This window comes from Centruroides vittatus, unplaced genomic scaffold (assembly GCF_030686945.1).
Source record: "Centruroides vittatus isolate TY-2023 unplaced genomic scaffold, ASM3068694v2 contig_1891, whole genome shotgun sequence".
NCBI lineage: Eukaryota > Metazoa > Arthropoda > Arachnida > Scorpiones > Buthidae > Centruroides > Centruroides vittatus.
In genome coordinates, this window is record NW_027121163.1 from 221829 (window position 1) to 244035 (window position 22207).

Below are 22207 nucleotides of genomic sequence, written 5' to 3' on the forward strand. Positions count from 1 at the left end.
TTTACATTTATTATATAAAAAATAAAGCAATAATAAAAAAATCAATTTATTATAGATAAATTATCAAATTATCAAATATAAATTATTATTTAAAAATGGGGGTCACAAAAAATTATGAAATATTTGGTGGGCCGCGAGTATAAAAAGGTTAAGAACCACTGCCCTAGACTATCACTGACGCGCAATTAACTGATTGCCCCTGGAAGTCGGCTTCTTACAGAAACACAGCTTCCCTGTCATCAAATGTCACGGCACGCCACTGGTATCTGGGCCAAACTGCTCGTGAAAATTTTAAAGCTCGTATTCAGTCTCGAATCGGGATCTTCCAGAGCGGCAGTCTGATGCTTTTATTATCTCGTTCAATCGGTAATTTGAAGGATCAAGGATCAAAATCCGAATAGCTTCTTCTGGAATTTTCAGAACGATTTTTAAAATACATTCTATATATTATTACAGACAGAGTAAATGTCCCGATTTTTAAGCGCTTTTAAATTATCTCTCTATTAGTAAGCAAACCAATGACATACTCCGTTTCATATGAAACGCAGTATGTCATTGGTTTGCCTCCTTAGCCGCTGTCACTTACTGGTTAGAAGCACCCGTTATTAAGCGACGTTACTTTAATTAATTAATTATTTAAAGTAGATTTTATTTATTTAATTTTATTTTTATCATCTTCCGAATTTTATTCGTATTTTTTTTTTTTTTTTAAAGGAAAAAAATAAATAAAAGGGTGGCGAAGCGAATAAGTTTGGACGAAAGGTGGCACCGCTAACTGGCGCAGCAAATGAAGGAGTAATGTGCACGTGTGATTTGTTATAAAAATAATCTTTATAAGTTATCTGATGAGTATAAATTTGACGAGAGATATGAGTTGCTATCTGTTAAATTCGGCAAAATGGAGTGTGATTTACTGTGTGAGAAGGCAATCCAATCGATTACTCGTAAAGCAAATAAGCGATTTGAGTCTTAAGCTGCAAGATCGACCAGGAAAGTTCTCTCATTATGGTTAGGAATTCATTATATTCAATTGATTAATCGAGTTTTAACTATTGTTTACAGCATAAACGAAGACGTCTTACTAAAATTGTACAGAAGATGTAATAACTTAATATATAAGCCGCATCTGCATTATATATTGTTTATTTTCGTGGTATAACGTGATATATGCTCGTGGTATATTGTTAGGGGCGCCCGCATATTGGGGCACGTGCTCCTCTTTGTTGTCGGGTTGTGATTGTTCAAGCACTGAGCCCCAAGATACAACTTTGATATATGCGGTGGCATCGAGGGATTAATTAACTGTGTTAATCAAGGGATACCTGTATATATACAGATATCCTTATATATAGTGTATATTTTATATAATGTATGTACGATAACATCTTTTTGTAGTGTACAAGTGCCGCGGATTGTCGTATATATTGAGAAACTAATTTTAAGTTAGTTATTTATATATATATCTAATTACTTAATGGTAAACTTTATCCAATAAGTGGAATATTAATATTTAGTAAATATATTACATTAATTGGGTAAAATTGTGGCTCTGGATGAAGTGGTTGGAACCTTATTAGCACTATAGACTATGGAGTAAAAAAGTCAAAGGAACTGATGGTCTATGTGTTAATCTTTGTGAGATATAGCTCCCTGAGGTCTGCTTCTCCAAAATTTTGAAACCCTTCAAAACTGGAGTAAAATTTCAGAGTGAAAAAATCCAGAACTTTTTCTCAAAACTGCTAAAAATCAACCATTGTTCACTTTACTAGATGGCCACAAGCACATAAAATATGAAAGGCCATTGCACTGACTACTACTGGGGTTTGATTAAGTCATGCTATGCATTCTATTAAGACTTGTGTTTTTTCAGACTGATTTTGGGGCTACATCTCTCAAAGGGTTGCAAATAGAGTGTCAGTTCCTTTAATGGTTTTTGTAAGTATTATGATAAGCTGACCGTAATACTGCATTTGCACACAATCCACAACTCACTTTAATCTCGATTGCAACTGTCACCAGTTGAACGTCGAGCTGTTCACACAGACAGTCCGCTCGAGAAGAACCCGGCTATTGCACACGATGATAAAACTGACATAACTACTCGATAAGTCACGAACACCTACAAACAAAATGGAAGTTTAGGTTACAAATATCTTTTCTTGCCATATATCTAATAATAGTTAGATCTCGTCGTCTCTCCAAATATCTTGTTTATTTCTCTGTTGATAGCTTGACACTTGTTCTGCAGCCATCTTGTTTTTCTCATTCACATTGGGATTGTGGGAACTCTCTTATGATTGGATCTAGTTTCAAAAACTCTCGAGTCAGTCATGATTGAACCTCTTTTCAGTCGAGAGAGGTTGCTCCACAGTCGCCGACCATGATCACAATCTAGATTGAAATGCTCAATGCGAATGGGATATATTTACAATCTAACCAGGGACACATTTTGTAATCAGTGAAAATGGGGTGTAAAACTGGTTGAATTTCAGTTATTTTTTAAAATTTATGATCTATAAATAGGTGATATTATATTGGCATGTTAATAAAATTGCTCTACTCAAAGACTGTATCTATAATCAAATACTAAAAACTAGAAAAACTGGGAACAGTCCCTGGTCAACCTACTTGTAGGTATGGTATACAGCTCTGATGAGACCCCAACTGTGTCATTTAGAGCTGCAATTTTACCTCTTAGGTATTTCATTTATTTGCTACTGGAAATAAGTCTCAATCATAATCATTTAACAATCTTTTAAATGGTGGATTTCTATTTATCCAAGTTAGCTCTGGACCTGCTAAAGGAGTTTCTGCTCTATTATACTGTACTTTTTAGAATTGTAGTGTAATTTTATTGTAATTTTTATATAGTATTCTTTAGCTTTTTATTTAATGGCTGAATGCAGTTAACTGGGCCATAGCTACTGGGGACACAGAATTGAATCCAGGTGAGAAACCTTAGAAACTTTGTTGTGGTTTGTTCTGAATATGTCAGGCATCATCCCTCGCTATCTGGTCACCTCATTATGGGCCTAGTCGAAACCACAATGGACATGAGGAAAAAGCCTTAGTACTCACTAGATGGGAGAACTGGGATTTTTTCTTGGGCCCAGAGAAAACTTACAAGGATAAGAATCACTATTGAACTCTAAAATTAATGTTATTTTTATTAATAAAGAAACATTCTGCATATTTCATTTGCTCAAAAACAAAAAGGACTCTGTTCCTGGGCTCCATACAAGCTGTCGACAGTTCTAGTGCCCACAGGGTAGAGGTGTGCAAAAACATCGTATCCATGCCACATTCAGTGTTAGGTACCAAAAACAGCAAATAAGCAGCATAAAACTGCTGTGAATTGTGTAAATAGAAAAAATACAAAACTTTTATACATTATCCATAAACACAACATGCTTGTTTAATGAATTAATTAAACCCAAATAAAACAGCTTTTAACACAACTCATGAAAGCAAAAGACAAGTTCACTGCTAAATATATCATGAACAAAAGGAGGCATTAACAGCAAATATGAACAAAAAGTGAAATTGTATGTAGTAATAACATCTGCTGGCACTAATAATTAGTGGGAGCACTGCTGGCCTTGATCACTTCATAATGCTTTTACATCACACTGAAAGGATGATGCAATCATTTATAACGTTGCAGGTGACATAAAACATAGTTTTATAAATAGCCGATGCAACTTTTACCAACAAAAGAATGAGGCAATCACTTGTAATGTTGCAGGTGGCATAAAACACAATTTTACTGATGGCTGATGCGACTTTATCAAATTATTGTGCAGTTGTGTCAGATTTTCAGAAAATAGGACAGAACTTCTGATGCAACTTTTTGTGAACTTCTGTATTCATAGTCCAGAGACGGCCAAAAATGTTTCTTTTTTATTTCCTTGATTAAGCAGTTCATCTATTTTTAGTTTTAAACATTAAAATTAGCTCTTCTCAAAGTAATGATATCAAGATAAAAATTATGATTATATCTTTTTTATTAAACAAATTTTTGGCTGAAATATACTTGGTCTTGTAAAAAACAAATGCAAAATGTGTATGTGCTTTGCAATTCTTTAATAATAATAAAAAGAGTAAGTTGTAAAGTTATTATATATGAAGCTTGTAGGTGATAGTTTAATGTTTTCACTGGCAGATTTGATTCTTGTTTGGTAAAGCGTTGCGGCAGGCTAATCACATCAAGGTTATCAAGTATGAGAAATTTACAGGAGAGCCAGTATTACTACAAATAAGAATCATCAGTTATTTTAATCATAGGAAAGAAAATCAAAATTTTGAATTATAAATTAATCTATCTGCTTTACTATGTCTCAAATACCAATAGTACAATCTATAGCAGCGATTATCAAAAGGTATGTTACAAGAGGCTAAATGTGCCAAGAATATTGCAAAACTATATTTTAAAAGTAAGAAGAAACTTGCCAAATGCATTATGCAAATTATTATATTATCTATATATGTTGCTGTCTGTGTCCTGAGTGTGTGGTGCCATTATCTAGTGCTGTGTATTGAGTTTTAGTTGACAACATTCTAATAAATATGCTAAGTATTGTGAGAAAATGGAAAATTTTATTTTGAATATTTGCTTAGTGCAGTGTTTCTCAAACTTTTTGGACCGCGACCCCCCTTCTGCACTTAAAAATTTCAAACGACCCCCGAAGAATAAGTATGTGTCAAAAAACATCCCGGAGGGAGGGGTTAGGCTCATATTTAAATATTTATATTATTTTTATTATTTATATGTGCAATTTATTTAAGTAAAAATTATTTTATATATTTTTTATTTCTATTGTTTCTAAACATGAATCCATAGTAAATTTATAAAATATTTGAAAAAATTGATCTGGCATCAATTTTTCAGCGACCCCCCCCAAATATTTTTCACAACCCCCTTGGGGGTCGCGACCCCCACTTTGAGAATCACTGGCTTAGTGCACACACTACTTTTATTTTAATAGTTGTTTTGGTTTTTTTTTAACTATCTGCCCTATGGGTACTAACTTGTAAAAGGGCCTTTCTTTTAGCAACTCCATTATGGATGGCAAGGGATGGTGCCCAACAAATCCAGATGAAACAATCCCCAAAAAATTCCTAGTGTTTTTCAGCCCATTTGGATTTGTTCTCCAGGTCTCACAAAGTGGTAAGCTGCCACTTTAACCGCTCAGCCATTTGGCCCCTATATAATAGGTCATTATAGCAACAACCAAAAAAAAACATTATAACAGTTTATAGAAAATAGGGAAAAACACATCAAAATACCACAGAATTAAAAAAAAATAAGGAATTTTTTGGATTTTTCTGTATACATTAATTATAAGAAAAATTGCTATATTGTAACAAATAAATAAATGAACAGATGAAACTAATATCAATATATAATAATGATAATCAAATTTTATACAAAAATAATCTGATAACATTTCTTATAAAATCACTAATAGATAGCAGTTATTGTGAAGCAAAATATTTTATTTCTTTATTTGAAGTTATATAAATGCTTTCGTTACTCAACAATTCCTGTTTGTGATTGTATCTTTTAATGAATTAAATTTAGAATCTTATAAACTATGTCAATTTAAAGAATAGACTGCATTTAATCAAAGATTTCTCTGCTAGGATTTATTTAATTTGAATGAGCTCTGGAATGTAAATATTTATAACTGTAAAGAATGTAATAATGCCAAAAATATTTATGTTAAGATAGCATTGGATCCTCTGTTCAAATTATTAGCAATACATATTAATGTTTAGGATCAGTATTAATATTTATAGATTTTGGTAGTAATAAATTTAGTGATTTAATTATATATGAGATGCTGATGGAATGATGTGCAAGATAATGATAGAAAGCCAATGAATTGATCAAAATGGGAAAAACTTGTTGGTGAGTCCAGGGTTTTCCAGCAACTATAGAGCTATGGAATATTATTATTAAGTTCCATTGACGGTGTGAGTGTATTAAACCAATTAGAGCACTTATATCAAATCACAGATGAATTGCAGTCCGTTGCTCCTGTAAATATCACTTTAGATAAGCTATTTTGGCATGCAAAACATCATCATCTATGTGGCAACCTAATATGTATGTGATATATGAAAATGTTCTCTTCTATGGTTAAACAGCATAAAATTGCATCTTGGAAAATGAGTAGGTCAGTCAGCAGACCGTCATTCACCAGGTGGTCTGCAGACTGCTGCTGTTTTCTTTTGTGGACCTCTGTTGGTTCATAGACCATATTTTATAAACCAAAGAGTAATTAATCTTAACAAATTCGATACCTTCTTATTTCTTGTAGGGCTAATTGATATAAAAACTGCATTTGAATAATCTCTACTTTGTTGAGAGCATCGAGTAAGAAATTCTTCTCATTACAACTGAAAAACTAACTGTTATTGTTGAAAATTGAAAGCCCAACATTCAATCTTTATATAGATAATTAATGTTTTCAGTATCTGTAGTGACTACCATATGTAAATATAGTAGATAGTCACTACAGTTGAGATGTACAACTGCTGCACGTGGCCGAAGAGTCTGAAACTGCCCCCGTGGATCTTTAGAACAGTCCTTGCATCTGACTGACCCGACACGACGAGCCTTTCGGGTCTCGGTGCCAGGTGACTTACCCACACGATCTCGATAGAACAAATATTTAATTCTTATACTTAATTCCGTTTTTATTTTGTATTTGTTAAAATTGTCGATTAAAAATTATAAATTTCAGGCAATTATCAACTTTAATTGAGTAGAGAAGAAGTCACTCAACCAATATATATTTAAGAATAGTTAAAAGTTGTTTGCAGCAATTTCATGTTGTTATCTACAATTCAGTTGCTGTATTGAAAGTGTTTGAATTGCAAATAATAACCACTTTTAACTGTATTTAAAATAATCTTTAAAATATAGCTTGGTTAACTGACTTGCCACCTTACATCACTGATTATATATAAAAGTTTAATTTTGTAGATAATATATATTTTAAAAGTAACAATAGAAAATTTATTATTTTAGGTGGAAGGGGTTTGTTATTTCGTCAAATGAGAATAACGTCGAACGACGTAAGAATATGTTCTCAAGTCTTTCAATACCAGATATCTCGAACTTTAGAAAACAAACCGAAACATAAATTAGAAAAGGAAGAACCGGCAGAGAATGAAAAGGAAGAGAAGAAAATGTCGTTAATTCAGCGTTATAAAACAATGTTAAAGGATTATTGGTATGTTCTAATACCCGTTCACGTGGCAACGTCTTTGGTTTGGTTCGGTAGTTTCTATTACGTAGCGAAAAGGTAAGAAAAGAGTATTTATAAATTATTATATATTATTCTATTATTCTATAACTGCTCCATTACTCCACTTTCAGACATTTGATCTTCTTACTTAAGTTGAAGACTCCTTGTACTAAATATTATACACAATGTATCTATATTGGTGTCAATAAATGTAGGGATGTATTCCTGACACCAAAACATTACAAAAAGTTCATATGAACATGGGTCGGAAAATCCTTCATCGGGGAGTTATAGGATTTATTGCTAATCGTACATGTGAGGCATTTAATAACACAGATTTACAAAAATCGCTCGAAGTGACCTCCTCCTGCTTCGATGCATTCCTGAGCCTGTTATCCATGCTTTGCCATACTCTGTTGAAAATTCCTAGATTATTTTGACTCGGTCAAAGCCATTTTGGATACGCTTCCTCAGAACTTCGACATTAGGTACGGGAGTTGATCCAAAATGGCTTTAAAACACTCCAGGAATTAAGCCAATACATCACCAACTGCCGTAAATAATCGTGCTAACTTTTGGATATATACAATTAAAGATTATAAATTAATTAGGCACTTGAGGTAGGCGTTAGGCACCATCTCTTATTAAAATTAATAATTATCCAGGAATTTTCAACAGAGTACGGCAAAGAATGGAATGCAGGCTCAGGATGCATCGAAGCAGGAGGTCACTTTGAGCAATTTTTGTAAATCTGTGTTATTAAATGCCTCACATGTACCATTAGCAATAAACCTATAACTCCCTAATGAAGGATTTTTGGACCCATGTTCATATGAACTTTTTGTAATGTTTTGGTGTCACATCCCTACATTTATTGGCACCAATATACACTCTGTACTTAAGATAGTTTAGAAAATTCTAAACATTTATTTGAATTCTTTTCATCTTTACTGTCGTGAATGTTACTTTTGTTTTCTACTTATTATAATCCAACATTGCATTCTATGCGAATCAGAAAAAATAATCCCTTGAATTTAAGTTTGATACCTTCTGTTGAGCATGTTTTAGAATTACTGTACTTTAGAAGTTAATAAATACAACTAACCTTATAGTTACTTCAAATACTAAAATACAAACAGTTGGATTCCTTATTTCACTCTGCATAATCAAGTTGGGTTTGTTTATTTTGTCACTAAATGTTATGGCCAAAAACAGCGAAATTATAGATTATTTTTAAAAACATGTCACATTTGTAAAGAATTAATATGTATTTACACATTTTAACATGATTGCATGTATTAAAACAACATAAAAATATTTAAAAATACTGTACACGTGTATGTGCTGTTTAATGACAGTGATACATTTCAAGAAATATGTTGTCAAGTGAACATTGTACAATGTAGGTCACACAGGCAAGATTTACAGCCAAATCAATTATATGTTTATTGTGAAAATGTTAAGTTTCAATTGTTTTGAATAATTTATTGTTATAATCACGTGAAATACAGGGTGATTCAATAACAGTTACAGGATTTCAATTTGGTGCAGTTTTTGCTGGGAGCATTGCAGCACCACAGGCGTACACAATTGGCTTCAATTGGCTTGGGAAATTTAAGACGGATCTATATGTGGTTCAACAATGCATGCATATTGTGAAAATGGGCTGGAAATGCACTCATAATGAATGATAAATGATATCGTTATGTGGTTCCAGCAGGATGGTGTGACATGTCACATGGCTCCTAAAACTTTTCAGTTACTGTGTAGGAAATTTTCAGGTTGCATTATCACCCAATTGGCCTGCCAGATCTTGCAACTTGATGTCTTTTTGGGATTTTGGAGAATTTGTATGCCAACAATCCAGAAACTATACAGCTCCCGAAGACAACATGCAACAAGTCATAGGCAAAGTAGAGCTCAGTATTTTATAGTGTTATGAAAAATGTCACCAAAAAATTGACAGTTTGCAAGAAAAGTAGAGGAAGCCATTTGTACATTATTGTCTTCTGCTCTAATAAACCCATATAATCCTGAGGGATAGGGATATACCTCAGGATTATATTGGTCTAATGGAAACTGAATTTTGAGATAAAAATTTTTCATTAACAAAATAAATCCTGTAACTTTTATAGAATAATCTTTATTTCAGTAAGCATGACAAATTGGGAAATTTAAAAGTCACATCTATATCTTACATAAAATGTTTATATAATAATTGTTTTCGTTACAGTGGTTTCGACATAGTGCCATATTTGGAAGCGGTTGGATTCAGCGAACGATTTCTAGAGCCTTTAAAAAATTCCAGACTAGGTTATTTAGCCGTCGCCTCGGCCATGTACAAACTAGCAACACCGGCAAGATACATGGTGACTGTCGGAGGGACGACCTTTGCCGTAAAGTATCTCACCAAAAGGAATTACATAAAATCCATGAAAGACATTAAGACTATGATACAGCAGAGAAGAAAGGGAAGTTGAATCGAAAGAATATTTCATAGGAACGAAGGAAATGCTTTAATTTATGAAAGTCATTTAATGTCCTATTGCAGAATCATGGAATTTTTAAAAGTACATAAAATTCTTTTAGAGGAATTATATTTTCACACGTAGAAACACAACGTAATCAATAGTGAATTTTGTATTTTGTTAGTATTCTTTTTTAAATTTGCACGCTCCTTTTTTTTAAAGCCCGATACAGATGTACGTAGGACGGCGACGGTGAAAATTTCAACTAATGACGACACACAGGAAATTATTTTTGATTTTATAATGAAAATAAATTTTATAATTAACGATAAAGAAGTAATAATGGTACCGAGGAAAAATAAATTAGAATTATATAATATATAGAATGCATTTTAGTTATAATTTAAGTAATTTACAGGACAACAATAGTTGGTTAATGTAAATATTGTTGTATCTAGACGTTTATTGTATTAAATTCATTTGTTTGAAATGTCGTTGTATTGGCTCTTTGTTAGAAAATGAATATAAATGTTATTTTCGGTGAGATTAATTTCTATTAATTTTTTTTTTTTTTTTTTTTTTTTATAAAAGTACACAATACCAATCAAGCTGCTCTCTAAAACATTCTTACTGGTGGTCAAGTAGATAAAGCAATCAAACACCAGTATTCCATTGCGAGTTCGTAAGTTGGTCGTGATTTTTCTTGGTTTTTTTCATGGCTAACACCTAATATGGAATAAGTTTCTTGTAGAAAGTCTTTCCAGGAGGCAAGCGTTTCCCACATGTTGCATTACTTTATTCCATTAATCCTACAATCCTAAATCTGTAATTCCTACTTGAACTGGCAATGTGATACCATTAGTTTAGAGCAGTATTTCTTAACCTGGGGTGTGAGTGTCTATAGGTGTCTAGAGAAAAGACCTTTTTAATTCTTACAGGTTGGAGTGTGAGAGTTGCTTCTTCAGCAATTGCAAAATGTACACAATACAATTGTTACTTTCCTGGCTGTTATAGCATAACATGGGAAAGTATTGTAATTGCGTCATATTTGATCCACCAGGTTTTTTTGTAAATCTTGATGTTTAGAGACTCTCAAACCAAAAAATGTGAAAGAAACGGGGAGAACTTCCGCACGCGAGAATATTTAATATCCCAGGATGTGATAAAGATTAAGAAACGAAATTTGGTATGGTAACACATATAAGGGGCATTGATTTGAAAGTATTCAATATTCTAGTGTCAAGATCACTGGAATATCGAGCACTGAAGGAGCACCATTGCTTCAAACGTATACACAACACTTCTTAATTTAATGCGATAACGGTTTGAATACGCACAGAGATTTATACAATTTGGATAAAGCAAACATTGTTTTCCTACATGAAATGGAGGTTCGGTCGACCATGAGACTAGTATAAGTGTGCATCTCGAGGACACTGCTATAAGGGCATTATAAGACTAAAACTACAATCGAGGAGCCATTAACTTGTAAGACTGAAACCAGTGTTTGGTATTTTACAGTAAAAAAATCCTATAATCATTTCTACAGGTTTGAGGAGAGTGGCAAAATGAGCAATCAAAAATGTTCAAACAGAGAAAAAAAAAAAGTAAGCCAATTACAGTGGTTCCGTAAATGTTCTTTAAAGTTGTTTATAAATACAGTATATACAAGAATGTCAGCGCTAGAATTGGCAACTATTCTGGATGCATGGACGGCAAAAATACGTTCACTTTAAGTGCAAGTTACCATCTGTGGCCGAGTGGATAAAACTACCGAAAACTGGTCGCGGATTCGCTCCGCTTCACCAATGGAATGACCACGTGGAGTTTTCCAGGTTTTCTTCGTTTGAAACCTAAATATGGACCAGTTTCCCATAAAAGGCAGATCGCCCGCGTGTCGTGTTGCTGTATGCAAACAACACGCGAGCGCTCGTAGGAAATGTTTTTGTTTCTAGGACGTTGCAAATTTGGGTACGTTACGAAAATATAAGCACAAAATTATCACGTGGTGCCAAGTAACCCCAAAGCCCTATATCCTTTCCATTAGATCTGATAATGTACAGTACACTAATGTAATTACGATGTGTTTCTCTTTAACAGTCGCATGCAAATGGAGGTTACCTTGTGACCCAGCTCATATTTTTGTTTATATTATAGACAAATATTAATTTTGAAATTTGATTTTGTTTTTACTTTTATCCCCTACGGTTTGTGAATATTTTGGAAAAATTCAGTAATTATAGTGGTTGCTATAAAAAAAAAATCTGATACTGCGAAATGGATTGTTCCTCCCGTGTGAATATTATATTATTTTGATTTGAGGAGTTGTAATCCTGACTATAGTAGTAAGTGTAAAGTATATTTAGTATATTTATTAAGTGAGAACCGAAGATTATTCATAATTGTAATACAACCAAAGCAGTGTTGATATACTTGACAAATGTATTAGAACATATAGCTGTCGTTCTGGGACAAGATGGCCAATGGCTGTTTTTTAATTTGATCGATCACTTGTGATCACATGTGATCATATGTGCTTTATTGCCAGGCAAACGAAACTTGGGCCAAGAAATATCCAAAACGTGAATCGGATCGAAAAGTTCTTTTGAAGAGTCTAGGCAAATTATTATGCTAGATCAATATGAAATACAGGTTTGAACATTCGCAAAGTTTACATAGCAGTTCAACACTAAAAATATTTGGCTTTGAATGCAATCAAGTGGGAGTAATTTCAAGAGGGACAGTTCGAAAAGAACCAAAAGAAAGAGAGCAACAAGGAATGCTACTAAAAGTATTTTTTTAAAATGGAGATGCTTTCTATGTCCAAGATCGGAAGACAGAAAATACATGAACTCTTGTACAATGCGCATGAAATACATTTGTCCTAAGCATACATCGAAAGAGGAACGCCGTATTGTTAGAACGTACCGAGTGCAATTAATTTAATTTTATAATAATTATTTTCAACAATAAAAATTTGTTTTGAGTTATTTTAAAAATCCAAAGTTATAGAAACAAACATATCAATAAAAATTATATCAGCTTGGGGTCAACTTTTAACCCCTTTATCCACAACGCATACATTTTATTTAGAGTTGGGGTTACTTGCTGAACCTCCTCATCTGGGTTTTCATGGTACACTTTTAGCAACCGGATGCGACTGTTAACTTGAATTTTCTTAACTCTTAAATTTTTATACGGCAATTATTCCCGCTTAGAAGAAAGTAGTACACGATATCAACACAGATATACGGTAAAACTCCTATTATCTGAGGTAATATGCTACCCCGGATAACCGAAAAACTCGGATAAAACGAACAACCTTAGCATTTTTTTTCAGTCAAATGAAGTACAGTATAAGACTAGTATGTACAGTAAAACAATACTTAAATTACTAACTTTGTCTGCTAGTTGTTTTCCACCATTTTTCTTTCTACATTAAGCCATGTAAAAATTCGTGAATTAATTTGATTGAATTTCAAAAAGGTACTGAATAACGCTTGGTAGCAAGTTATATCCACAATGAATTTGCATATTTTACATCGCAGAATAAGTACAGATGCTTAACTTCGTATTACTATTATGAAAAGTTCTCTAAGTCACGTGATAAACGATAACCAATAGTATACAAGATCCCATTGCGCGGCGCTACAATCGCGATGACATATGAGTAACTAACCTGACAATAATTACTTTAGTTTTAGCAGTAAATTAATATTTATTTTCAAATTATTTATATTATAACCTGTAAAACTAATAGTTTTGGAATAACATACTGTTAAAAACGATAGCATTAGAATTATCAACCGCGCACTGTTGCCAACATCAGTCAAGTAAATTTAGTAAAAAATCAGGCAAATCGTTTTATTAACATCGTAAAATTTTTTTTCTAAGGCTAAAAGAAGTAGAATAATAGCTAAATCTCCCATCTCGACGACAGAAAAAAATATATAATTTTTATAACTAAATTGGCAACATTGCCACCACGTCTGACTCTTATCGCCATCTATCGGAAAATTTCATGAACAGATCCGTGTCTCTCTTGTGTTTATAGGTTAAAAAAAAAGACACATCGTGTCTGAAAATAATTTCGTAAAAGGAACATGTTTACAAAAAATTATTATAAATAATTTTATAACATTTTTAGTAAACACAAAATTCTGTAAATAAATTATTCATTTATTCGCATTATCCGTTTTATATTCTTAAATAATAAATCAGCAACCATAAATATTCTTTCAGTACTTTATACTCTTAAAATTGCTTCTTACAGTTTATATATATTAATACTGTTGAAAAAATAAGATAAATTTAAATAAATATTATTACATTTTAAGTATTTATCAACAATAATTTAAGTGAGAAAATATTTTATAGTATTTAATTATAGGTTTTAACAATAAATTAGATTCAATTATCGAATACAGAAGACATTGTTTTTTTATTATTTAAGTCCAACATATTGAATATTTTCTTATAAATAAATTTATTTTGCACAGTTTTTAGATTTTCGACAGTAAAATTATACATTCTTGCCGCCATTTTTTATGTTAAACAACTTTAGAATGAGTAATAACTATTTTACGGGAGAGAATCGAATCCGGTCCCTTATGCTGACACGCTTATACACGGCCACCTGAATTGCTACTGAGTTTGTCAACTGATTTAATTATTAAAATTCATTTAATATTTTAATAAATATAAATAAAAGAGCTAATTAAAGTCTATATTAACCTAATATTTTGGTAATTAATTTATGCTTTTAAGGGCATAAACAAATTTGAAAAATTTACTACGCGAAAAGGGTTGATCTAACGACTACAGCTTAAGGGTCACGCTCTGTAAGAGATGCAGCTTAAGCCCTCAAGTTTTAAAACTTATTGTGTGATAGAGGGTAAGGGCCTCTTAATGCTATAGCTCAAAGCCGCAACCGGGCCCTAAAAGTAAGTATCCTGTGTAGTAGTACAGAAAATTATGCATAATTTATTATCGTTTACGCTGTTTGTTCGTTGTAAATTTATATTTGCTATCGAATATTTGTTTGAGAATGAAGACATGATTACTGAACATGAAGACAAATTTTAGGGGTGCAGTACACAGGTTGTATTTAAAAGTTCAGCTAATGGTAGATATTACACAACACCAAGGGCCTGTCGAGTCATAGAAAAGTAAAAAATCAAGTTATAAGTACATGAAATTTGATCTAAAACTATAAAAAATGAACAAAGAAATGAATTTTATTGTAAATATGAAACATGAAGTATGAAAGTAGCCATATTGAAAGCAGGTAACACTTAAATCCAAATGCAACTAATTTGATCACCTATTGTCTTATTGCGATAATACTGTGCTTAGTGGCGTGGCTAAGGAGCCCGGGTCCCCTTATCCTTGTAAATAAATAAATTAAGAAAAAAAACCAATCAAGTAAGTAGAACGTGTGTATACACTTCGCCACAGTGCTAGTGGCTACGTACCCCCAGTGTTACAGGGGAGAATGTGGGTTTGCAAGCTCTAATTCGGACCCCCATGATATCGCTTCTATTTACTCTAGTGATTGTGCTGTATAATAGTGCATTATTATGTTTTTTTTTTTTTTTTTTTTTTTTTAACTCTTTCCGCCCTGTGGGCACTAAGAGGGCCTCTTTTAGTAGGCCCATTATGGGTTCGGCCAGGCCCACAATGGGGCGACCGGGTGGTGAGGGACGGGGCCCGACATATCCGAACGGACCACCCCCCGAAAAATTCCTGGGGATTATTCGACCCGTTCGGATTCGATCCCGGGTCCCCCAAAGCGGTAGGCTGCCACCTTTACCGCTCGGCCATCCGGCCTGCATTATTATGTTAGAAGTTAATACAAGAATATACTCGAGATAGATTCATGTGTCCATTTTGTAATTGAACACATGAAGAATGCAACTTGCGAAGTAAATCTTTGAATGTTTTCATTATGGTTGAAATTTTTTTCCCAAATTGTTTTTTTATTTATTTGAATTGAGGCCAGTCAAAATAATGTAAAAGTCCGACAGATACTCTTACATTGTTTTTGTTTCGACATTCATCTTGTTTCTTGGCACTCTCTCATTCAAAGTCATAAATCAGTTTCTTTGAAGTAGGCAATCATCCAAAAACGAATTATTCACCTATTATCGGGCATAAATGTGTTTACAAATGATTCCTATGAACAATACTTTCAATTCGACAGCAAATACTACTTCGTGAAAGCGTTTTATGAGCTTCTTCCTGGGTTCTTCGTCACTGGCTCAATTGTTTTTTCAAATTATTGTTTTTAATAGTGAGCTTCGGTTCATTTATTGAATAATTAATGCGAAATATCAGGACATTTAGGCTAGTTGGAGGCCTCACTCACGCTAGCCAACTTCATTGAAGAGTTGGCCACTATGAGTGAGGAGGCCTCCATGTAATCTAAATTATCTGGTATATAATCCTTACTCATCAATGGGGGTTGGTCAGTATGAGTGAGGCCTCCGTCCATGAGTAAGGCCATATAGTGAGGCCTCCACTGTCCTGGTATATAATACTCACTATAATATGTTCCTGTATATACTATTTCTATAATCATAACTCCTCACTCGTGCTGGCCCAACCCAGCGAGAAGTGAGGGTTAATCCTCCGATATATAAATGTACAAAACATAGATTTTATGAGAAAAATAAGCTAACGAATCAAAAATATATTCGAACAATTAAACAATATTTTATTTCTATTGCTATCACAATATCATGTTCGTCTTCATTAAAGATGCCATTAATAAAACGAATTTCAATTTCTCTAACGATTAAATTTTAAATTTAAGTTAAATATGTATTATATTTTTCACTAACACTTCGTTAATTTCGTTGTCAACCTCAATAAATTAATGGGAAACAATCAACGATGGAGGAAATCAGACAGAACGCCTTCCTCCGACTCCAGTTTTTATCTTTTTACAATGAAATTTTAAATTTAAATTAACGTTAAAAAGTGCAATACAACTCACGGGGCAACACGCAAAATGAATTCTTGTAGGGAGCGCTGTACACTGAAGATCAGCCATTTTGTATATACGCGGCCATTTTGAATGCGGAATACGTTCGTAAATTAATTTAACGAGAAATAAATGGTTTTAATCGCAGCAGCCAGCGATATTTACTCTCCTAGCGACGAGAATAGAAACTAAGTCCCATTAATTACGAAAGAAACTAAGTTCTGTCGAATGAAAATAGAAACTTTGTGCTAGACAGATATTCTGTTGGAAGCCCCTAGACTGGCTGTCTACTTACACTTTTGATCTATTTTTTTTTTTTCCTCTCACACGATTATTATTATGACGAGGATAATTATGATTCGTTGGCTACTGATAATAAAATACGGCTAAGTTCCGATTTGCTGATCCTCTTCTCATTGCAGAAGCCAATTCCATTCATGATGGAATCTTGTAGTTCTTCCAGATCTTGGCTATCGTAATCCTGTGTTAAAAGAAATTCGTGGAAAGTTAACAAATGGAACAATAATGTTCATTAAGTGTTAAATACAATCATTCGATTAAGCCAAATTCTTTAACACACGCACATGTATACATTTATAATTAAGAAGGGATGTGGTGAAATGAATGAAATCCCTAAATTAGTCGTGGGTTCGTGTCTACCAACGTAATTTCCGGATTTTCTTCGCATGTCTAACACCTAAACAGGAGCCAGTTTCCTATAAAAAGTCCTCTCGGAGGCACCCTCGTTGGCAGATCGCCCACGTGTTGCATTGCCTTAGCCAATCAATTCCCTCTAAATAATGAGTCTCAGAAGGACTTTCTATGGTAAACTGTACCTACTTAAGTGTTACAAAGGCGAAGAAAGTTCAGAAAACACGTGGCTAGCTCGTTGGCCAGGCGCGAACCCACGAGTTTCTTGGACTTTGCCACAGATGGGTACGTGAACATCTAATTCAAAACAATGGTTTCAGACACAGATCTAGTCTTGCAGTACTTAATATTTAATACGATAAAGAAGCATAGATTCGTTAAGATCATTTCCATAGAGAACTTAACGAATCCATGGAAATGAAAATCAATTTCAAACCTGTGTTAAGTGGGTCTATTCCTATTATAATCAGTGGCAAACCAACGAATGAGTAGTTTTATTTTAGTAGACACTAAGACATTTCAAGTGAAGATCAATATCCACCCCACCTTCGTGATCAGCTCCATTAGATCCTTGAGAAATCCTTTCAGTTCTTCGTTCTCGATCGATCCATTTCTGTCCTGAAAAATTTCACCGTCTTTGTTTAGCGGGTGATGGATATCCCCCGATTTACCGTATAATTTTTTCGATTTAACGATTAAAGAAAAAACACCCTCATTTACCCTGTCGTACAGAGAGAAAACTTTTTCGATGTCCTCTTCGGTCAGTTTGCTGGCTCCCTGTGAAAGATCACACCAGAATCACACCCGATCACCAAGATCACACCCGAAACAGGGCATTAGCTTATACACGAGGTGTACTTACTTTGAAAGAAGGTCTGCACAGGAAATTCTCTTTAACCGGGAGAAGCCTAAGATTTTTAAAAAAAAAAAAAAAAAAACAGTAATTTCTTTAATTCGAAGGGGGTAATCAGTAAATACTGTCAAGTTCACTGTACAGTACCTGGCCATCTCGCTAAGCTGAAGTTTCCCATCTTTATTGGCATCAAATATTTGTAACTGCAAAGAAATATTTCGATTTCAGCAAAATCCCTAATATTTATAGAAAGATGCAGCAATCTAAATAGAACAGCAGCAAAACCTCGATATAACGCCATCCTAAATAGCGCCACCCTGCAAAGCTCCGGGAATAAATTTTCCTTCAGTATCTTCCAATTACTGAATGCACGATTATGCATTGTTATCATCGAATTACGCATATAGACCTCGTATTTCGAGTACTCCCGGTTTAGCGTCGCACTTGATTTAGTGCCAATTCCAGAGGCCAACAAATTACGGTGCTAAATTGGAGTTTAACAGTTAAATTACCTCTGCACGATTTTATAACTGTTTTGAAGTATGATGGCACCTCATACGTCCTTCTAGAATTCATATTCTAGATTTTCAGTGGGTCTATGGAAGAATGCTACGTGAAATTCTAGAAATCGGCAAGGATATTAATACTAATTTACTTTGTGCTTGAATATACCAACGAACTATTGTAATTTTATTTGTTAGTACCAAACAAAGCCTTCACACAACCTCGCGTGTATACCCAACGTCTATGGGGGCCCCAGTTTGTGATTGTCACCTAAAATCGGCGTATAACCCTCACTTATTTATAAATTAGCTTAAACAACGGATAATACGCACGAGCTATTGTAGTAGTATAATGCACAACGTTTTTTTCTATTGTTATTTAACTTTATAACACCAGAAAATCGAAAAACTTACAATAGTATCCGTGTATTCGATCAGTTTCTCTTCACCCAGGTTCTCCCTCTTTGCTTCACGAAGTAAATCTTGAAGGAAGTTCTAGAAAAGAAACTGCAATTGTAAATTCGCAGCGCTACAGAGGAAACTAGTGTATTGTCTTGTGTTACCTTTAATTCATCCGCTTCGATGTAACCACTACCATCCGTGTCATACTCCCTCCAGATCTGTGTAAAAATGGGAATCGGATTAAAACCGAAAGTTCTTCGTGTCATTCCCCCTCAAACAATTGTACAATGGAATCAAAACACAAGAAATAACCCCCCCCCGACGAAGCGACTCCTGTATACAGTAAAAAAAAATGGCGTCTTCAATAGCGTCAAAATAATACTGCATATTAAATACAGAACCCTTCAGAACTTGTTACTATACAATCCAACCTCGGTTTAGCGCCACCGTTTGTTCGTCTCTGAAACTGGCGCTAAACTTAAGTACTGGTCTACTGTAATTAAATTACTCCCCCATTCGACGTGCCAATTCCAGTTCCAAAAATGCAACTGAATCTGACATGATGACATTTCAAGAAGGTATTTGGAGGAAAAAATTAGTATAAAAACTCACCACAGTGGCACTTTTGGCACTGCATTTAACAATCGTTTTATTAATACGAGACGTTCGCGTTATACAGAGACGTCGGCGATGCCAAGGGAAAATGCCTCCTAGGTGGACTTCGTATTGACCCCATTTAAGGGTTAGACACGTAAATAAAACCCGGGAAACAGCACGTGGCAGGCCATTGGTGAGGCCGAACCCGTGACTAATCCCAGTTTTTGGTGGTTTGTTTGCCAACTTGGAATCACTTGCCAACTCGTCTTCTGGCAAGGTAATGGCCATTTTTATAAACAGAACATGGCTTATGCAAAGGAAACTGTTTTTCTCTCAGCTTTCAGCGCCAAAAGTGCCACTGTGGTGAGCTTTGGTACTAATATTACTTACGATAACGTCTTCCGCGCATGCCGAACTATTACCATACTAGATTTGTTTGCATATTCACTGATAAATATTTCTCTAGACAGCGTTGAATAGGGGTACTTTAATTACGATCACCCGATATAGCGAATAGAATCGTGCAGTAATAAGGTTTGAAATTCAAAATCGTTCGTTCAGAAAATCACCGACAGAGAAAATTCCTTCGCTTAACATTTACGAAAAAATATCCATTTACAATTATTCGCTTTATGAGGGTGGCGCTAAATAGGGGGCATTACATCGATATAATCCGCGCCGCAGCTCGGTTTATTGCCACATTCCATTTGTTGCCAGTTTCAGAGGCGAAAATACGGTAGCGCTATATCGGGGTTTTACTGCAAGTAGGATAATAAATTCTCAATTAATTTCAAGCAGAGTCTTTTCGGTCGAGTAGTGAGAAATCGATAAACCGAGATCTATAACAGGTGATCGATTGACACATTTATGATTCATTATAACGTATTTAAGAGATTATTTTGTATTAATTCGGGGTTCACGTGATTTAATAAGAGGCTAGTGTCTTCTATTTTTAGATTTTAGAAATTGAAGAAAGCAATTATTTCTGTAATTACAACTAATTATGCTTATCGGTGGAGAAATTACATCTCAAACTACAAGGAAATGAGTGTAGCGGGTCAGATCGATATACACGGGAATGTGCGTTATACCGAAATGACAACAAATTCGCATTTTAAGTGGGTTTTTTGCTGTTTATACACCAAACCTTCGCCTTTTTTAAAAATCATATGAAACGGAACCTCGATATAACATCCTTCCAAATAGCGTTAACCTCGTTATAACAATTCAAACGACGTTACTTTCACTAAATCGCGACTTTCAAATAGATCTCGTCACTATACACGGTACATTTTTTTATTGTTTACAGCGTACTGTACAATAGTGTACTGTACATGCATGTCGCAATTGTCCACATATCAAGTTAAAAGTAGAGATTCAATTGCGTTATATCCGAATTCGTGTTAACACGATGGCGTTATATCGAGGTTTTCCGTGTTTAATGTAATATTTGCTTGATTTAACGACGATTTTACTCGTTATTACCATTTAGATTTCGTATTTTTTTTTTTTTTTTTTTACATTAAAAGTTAAAATTTGGAGCTTCGCTACGCCCGGGTGATTAACCAAAAGGCCCTACGATATCCCCTCGATATAAGGCTTCATACGTTGAAAATAAATAAAAATATTCTACTTAATATCGAAGAAAATTCGCGACATTTGACCTTGTTTACGAGTAAATTTGCTTGATGGAGATCGTAAGTTCCTTGTAGAATGACGGTATAACGTTTCGTTACATCGAATGTATTATTATAAGCGCGGCTCTCCCTACAAAAAGAAAAAAAAAAAAAACGTTAAATCGATAAATATCGAATTCAAATTTCATCTTGGATCCGACTGGAGGAGAATCGTAAAAATACTGATGATTCTCCTCACGATTCATTACACTTAATAGACGTTTCTGTACTTTCATACGTAGAAAATATTAATACGGTCGAACCTCCAAACGACGGACACCAACGCCAACGTAAACAATGGCCGTTGTTCGGAGGTTACGGTGTACGGTTTTCCTATTCAAAAAAAGTAGTTTCCGTGAAAATAGTCGCTGTTTAGAGGTGGCCGTTATCGGAGGTTCGACCGCACGCGGCTCGATCTGTAAAGCTGCAAGCTGTCATTTTTTAAGACGACATTTTTTTCTGTTATTTCAGTCATAAAATTGTTTTTTTTGGGGGGGAGGGGTTAAAGTTGGGACGTAAAACTTCTTAACAATGAAAATCCAGGAGAAAAACTACTCAAAACTGTACATAATTTAGAGTTTTTCCGGTGTCGGAGGAACACCGGCACAATGCACCCCCCTTTATTTATGGGCCGTTTCTCGCCGGAAAAACAGAATTGCTTTCAAAATTGCTTCCCCCCGAATGGAGTTGTTGAAAAATTGCTCAATAACAAAACTCCAGGAAGCGAAATCGCTCGGAAACAAAGGCGTAATATAAATCCTTGCCTAACACCTGGGTGCACAATTAAACGGTAGGGGAGAGGTGTTTAATTGTGTT

The 22207-nt window shown here is 34.3% G+C and overlaps 2 protein-coding genes across 4 annotated transcripts in view; one reads left to right on the forward strand and one right to left on the reverse strand.

Moving 5' to 3' along the window:
* The window catches only part of LOC136970051 (calbindin-32-like), a 211602-nt gene that overhangs the window by 160384 nt on the left and 29011 nt on the right, over window positions 1–22207 (reverse strand). For 2 of the 3 annotated variants that reach the window (XM_067264419.1, XM_067264417.1), the window contains exons 5-11: window positions 19280–19336; window positions 19131–19211; window positions 18361–18416; window positions 18223–18268; window positions 18081–18137; window positions 17907–17978; window positions 15736–17190 (exon numbers count right to left, since the gene is read on the reverse strand). In XM_067264419.1, the coding sequence (XP_067120520.1) occupies window positions 17062–17190; window positions 17907–17978; window positions 18081–18137; window positions 18223–18268; window positions 18361–18416; window positions 19131–19211; window positions 19280–19336 (498 nt within the window). In that variant the 3' untranslated portion in view covers window positions 15736–17061. Of the gene's footprint in view, window positions 1–15735; window positions 17191–17906; window positions 17979–18080; window positions 18138–18222; window positions 18269–18360; window positions 18417–19130; window positions 19212–19279; window positions 19337–22207 lie in introns of those variants that run through there. The other variant, XR_010879933.1, reaches the window with a different exon arrangement.
* On the forward strand, window positions 779–10274 carry LOC136970070 (uncharacterized protein C18orf19 homolog A). The gene is made up of 3 exons (XM_067264443.1): window positions 779–1008; window positions 7037–7313; window positions 9490–10274. The coding sequence occupies exons 1-3, from the start codon at window positions 846–848 to the stop codon at window positions 9734–9736; spliced, it is 687 nt and encodes a 228-aa protein (XP_067120544.1). The 5' UTR covers window positions 779–845; the 3' UTR covers window positions 9737–10274.

Bases quoted from the DNA above. Each gene is read 5' to 3' on its own strand.
- LOC136970070 (XM_067264443.1), top strand. From the start codon at position 846: ATGAGTATAAATTTGACGAGAGATATGAGTTGCTATCTGTTAAATTCG. The intron at 1,009-7,036 runs GTTAGGAATTCA...TTATTATTTTAG, and splicing joins AGGAAAGTTCTCTCATTATG to GTGGAAGGGGTTTGTTATTT. The intron at 7,314-9,489 runs GTAAGAAAAGAG...TTTTCGTTACAG, and splicing joins TTCTATTACGTAGCGAAAAG to TGGTTTCGACATAGTGCCAT.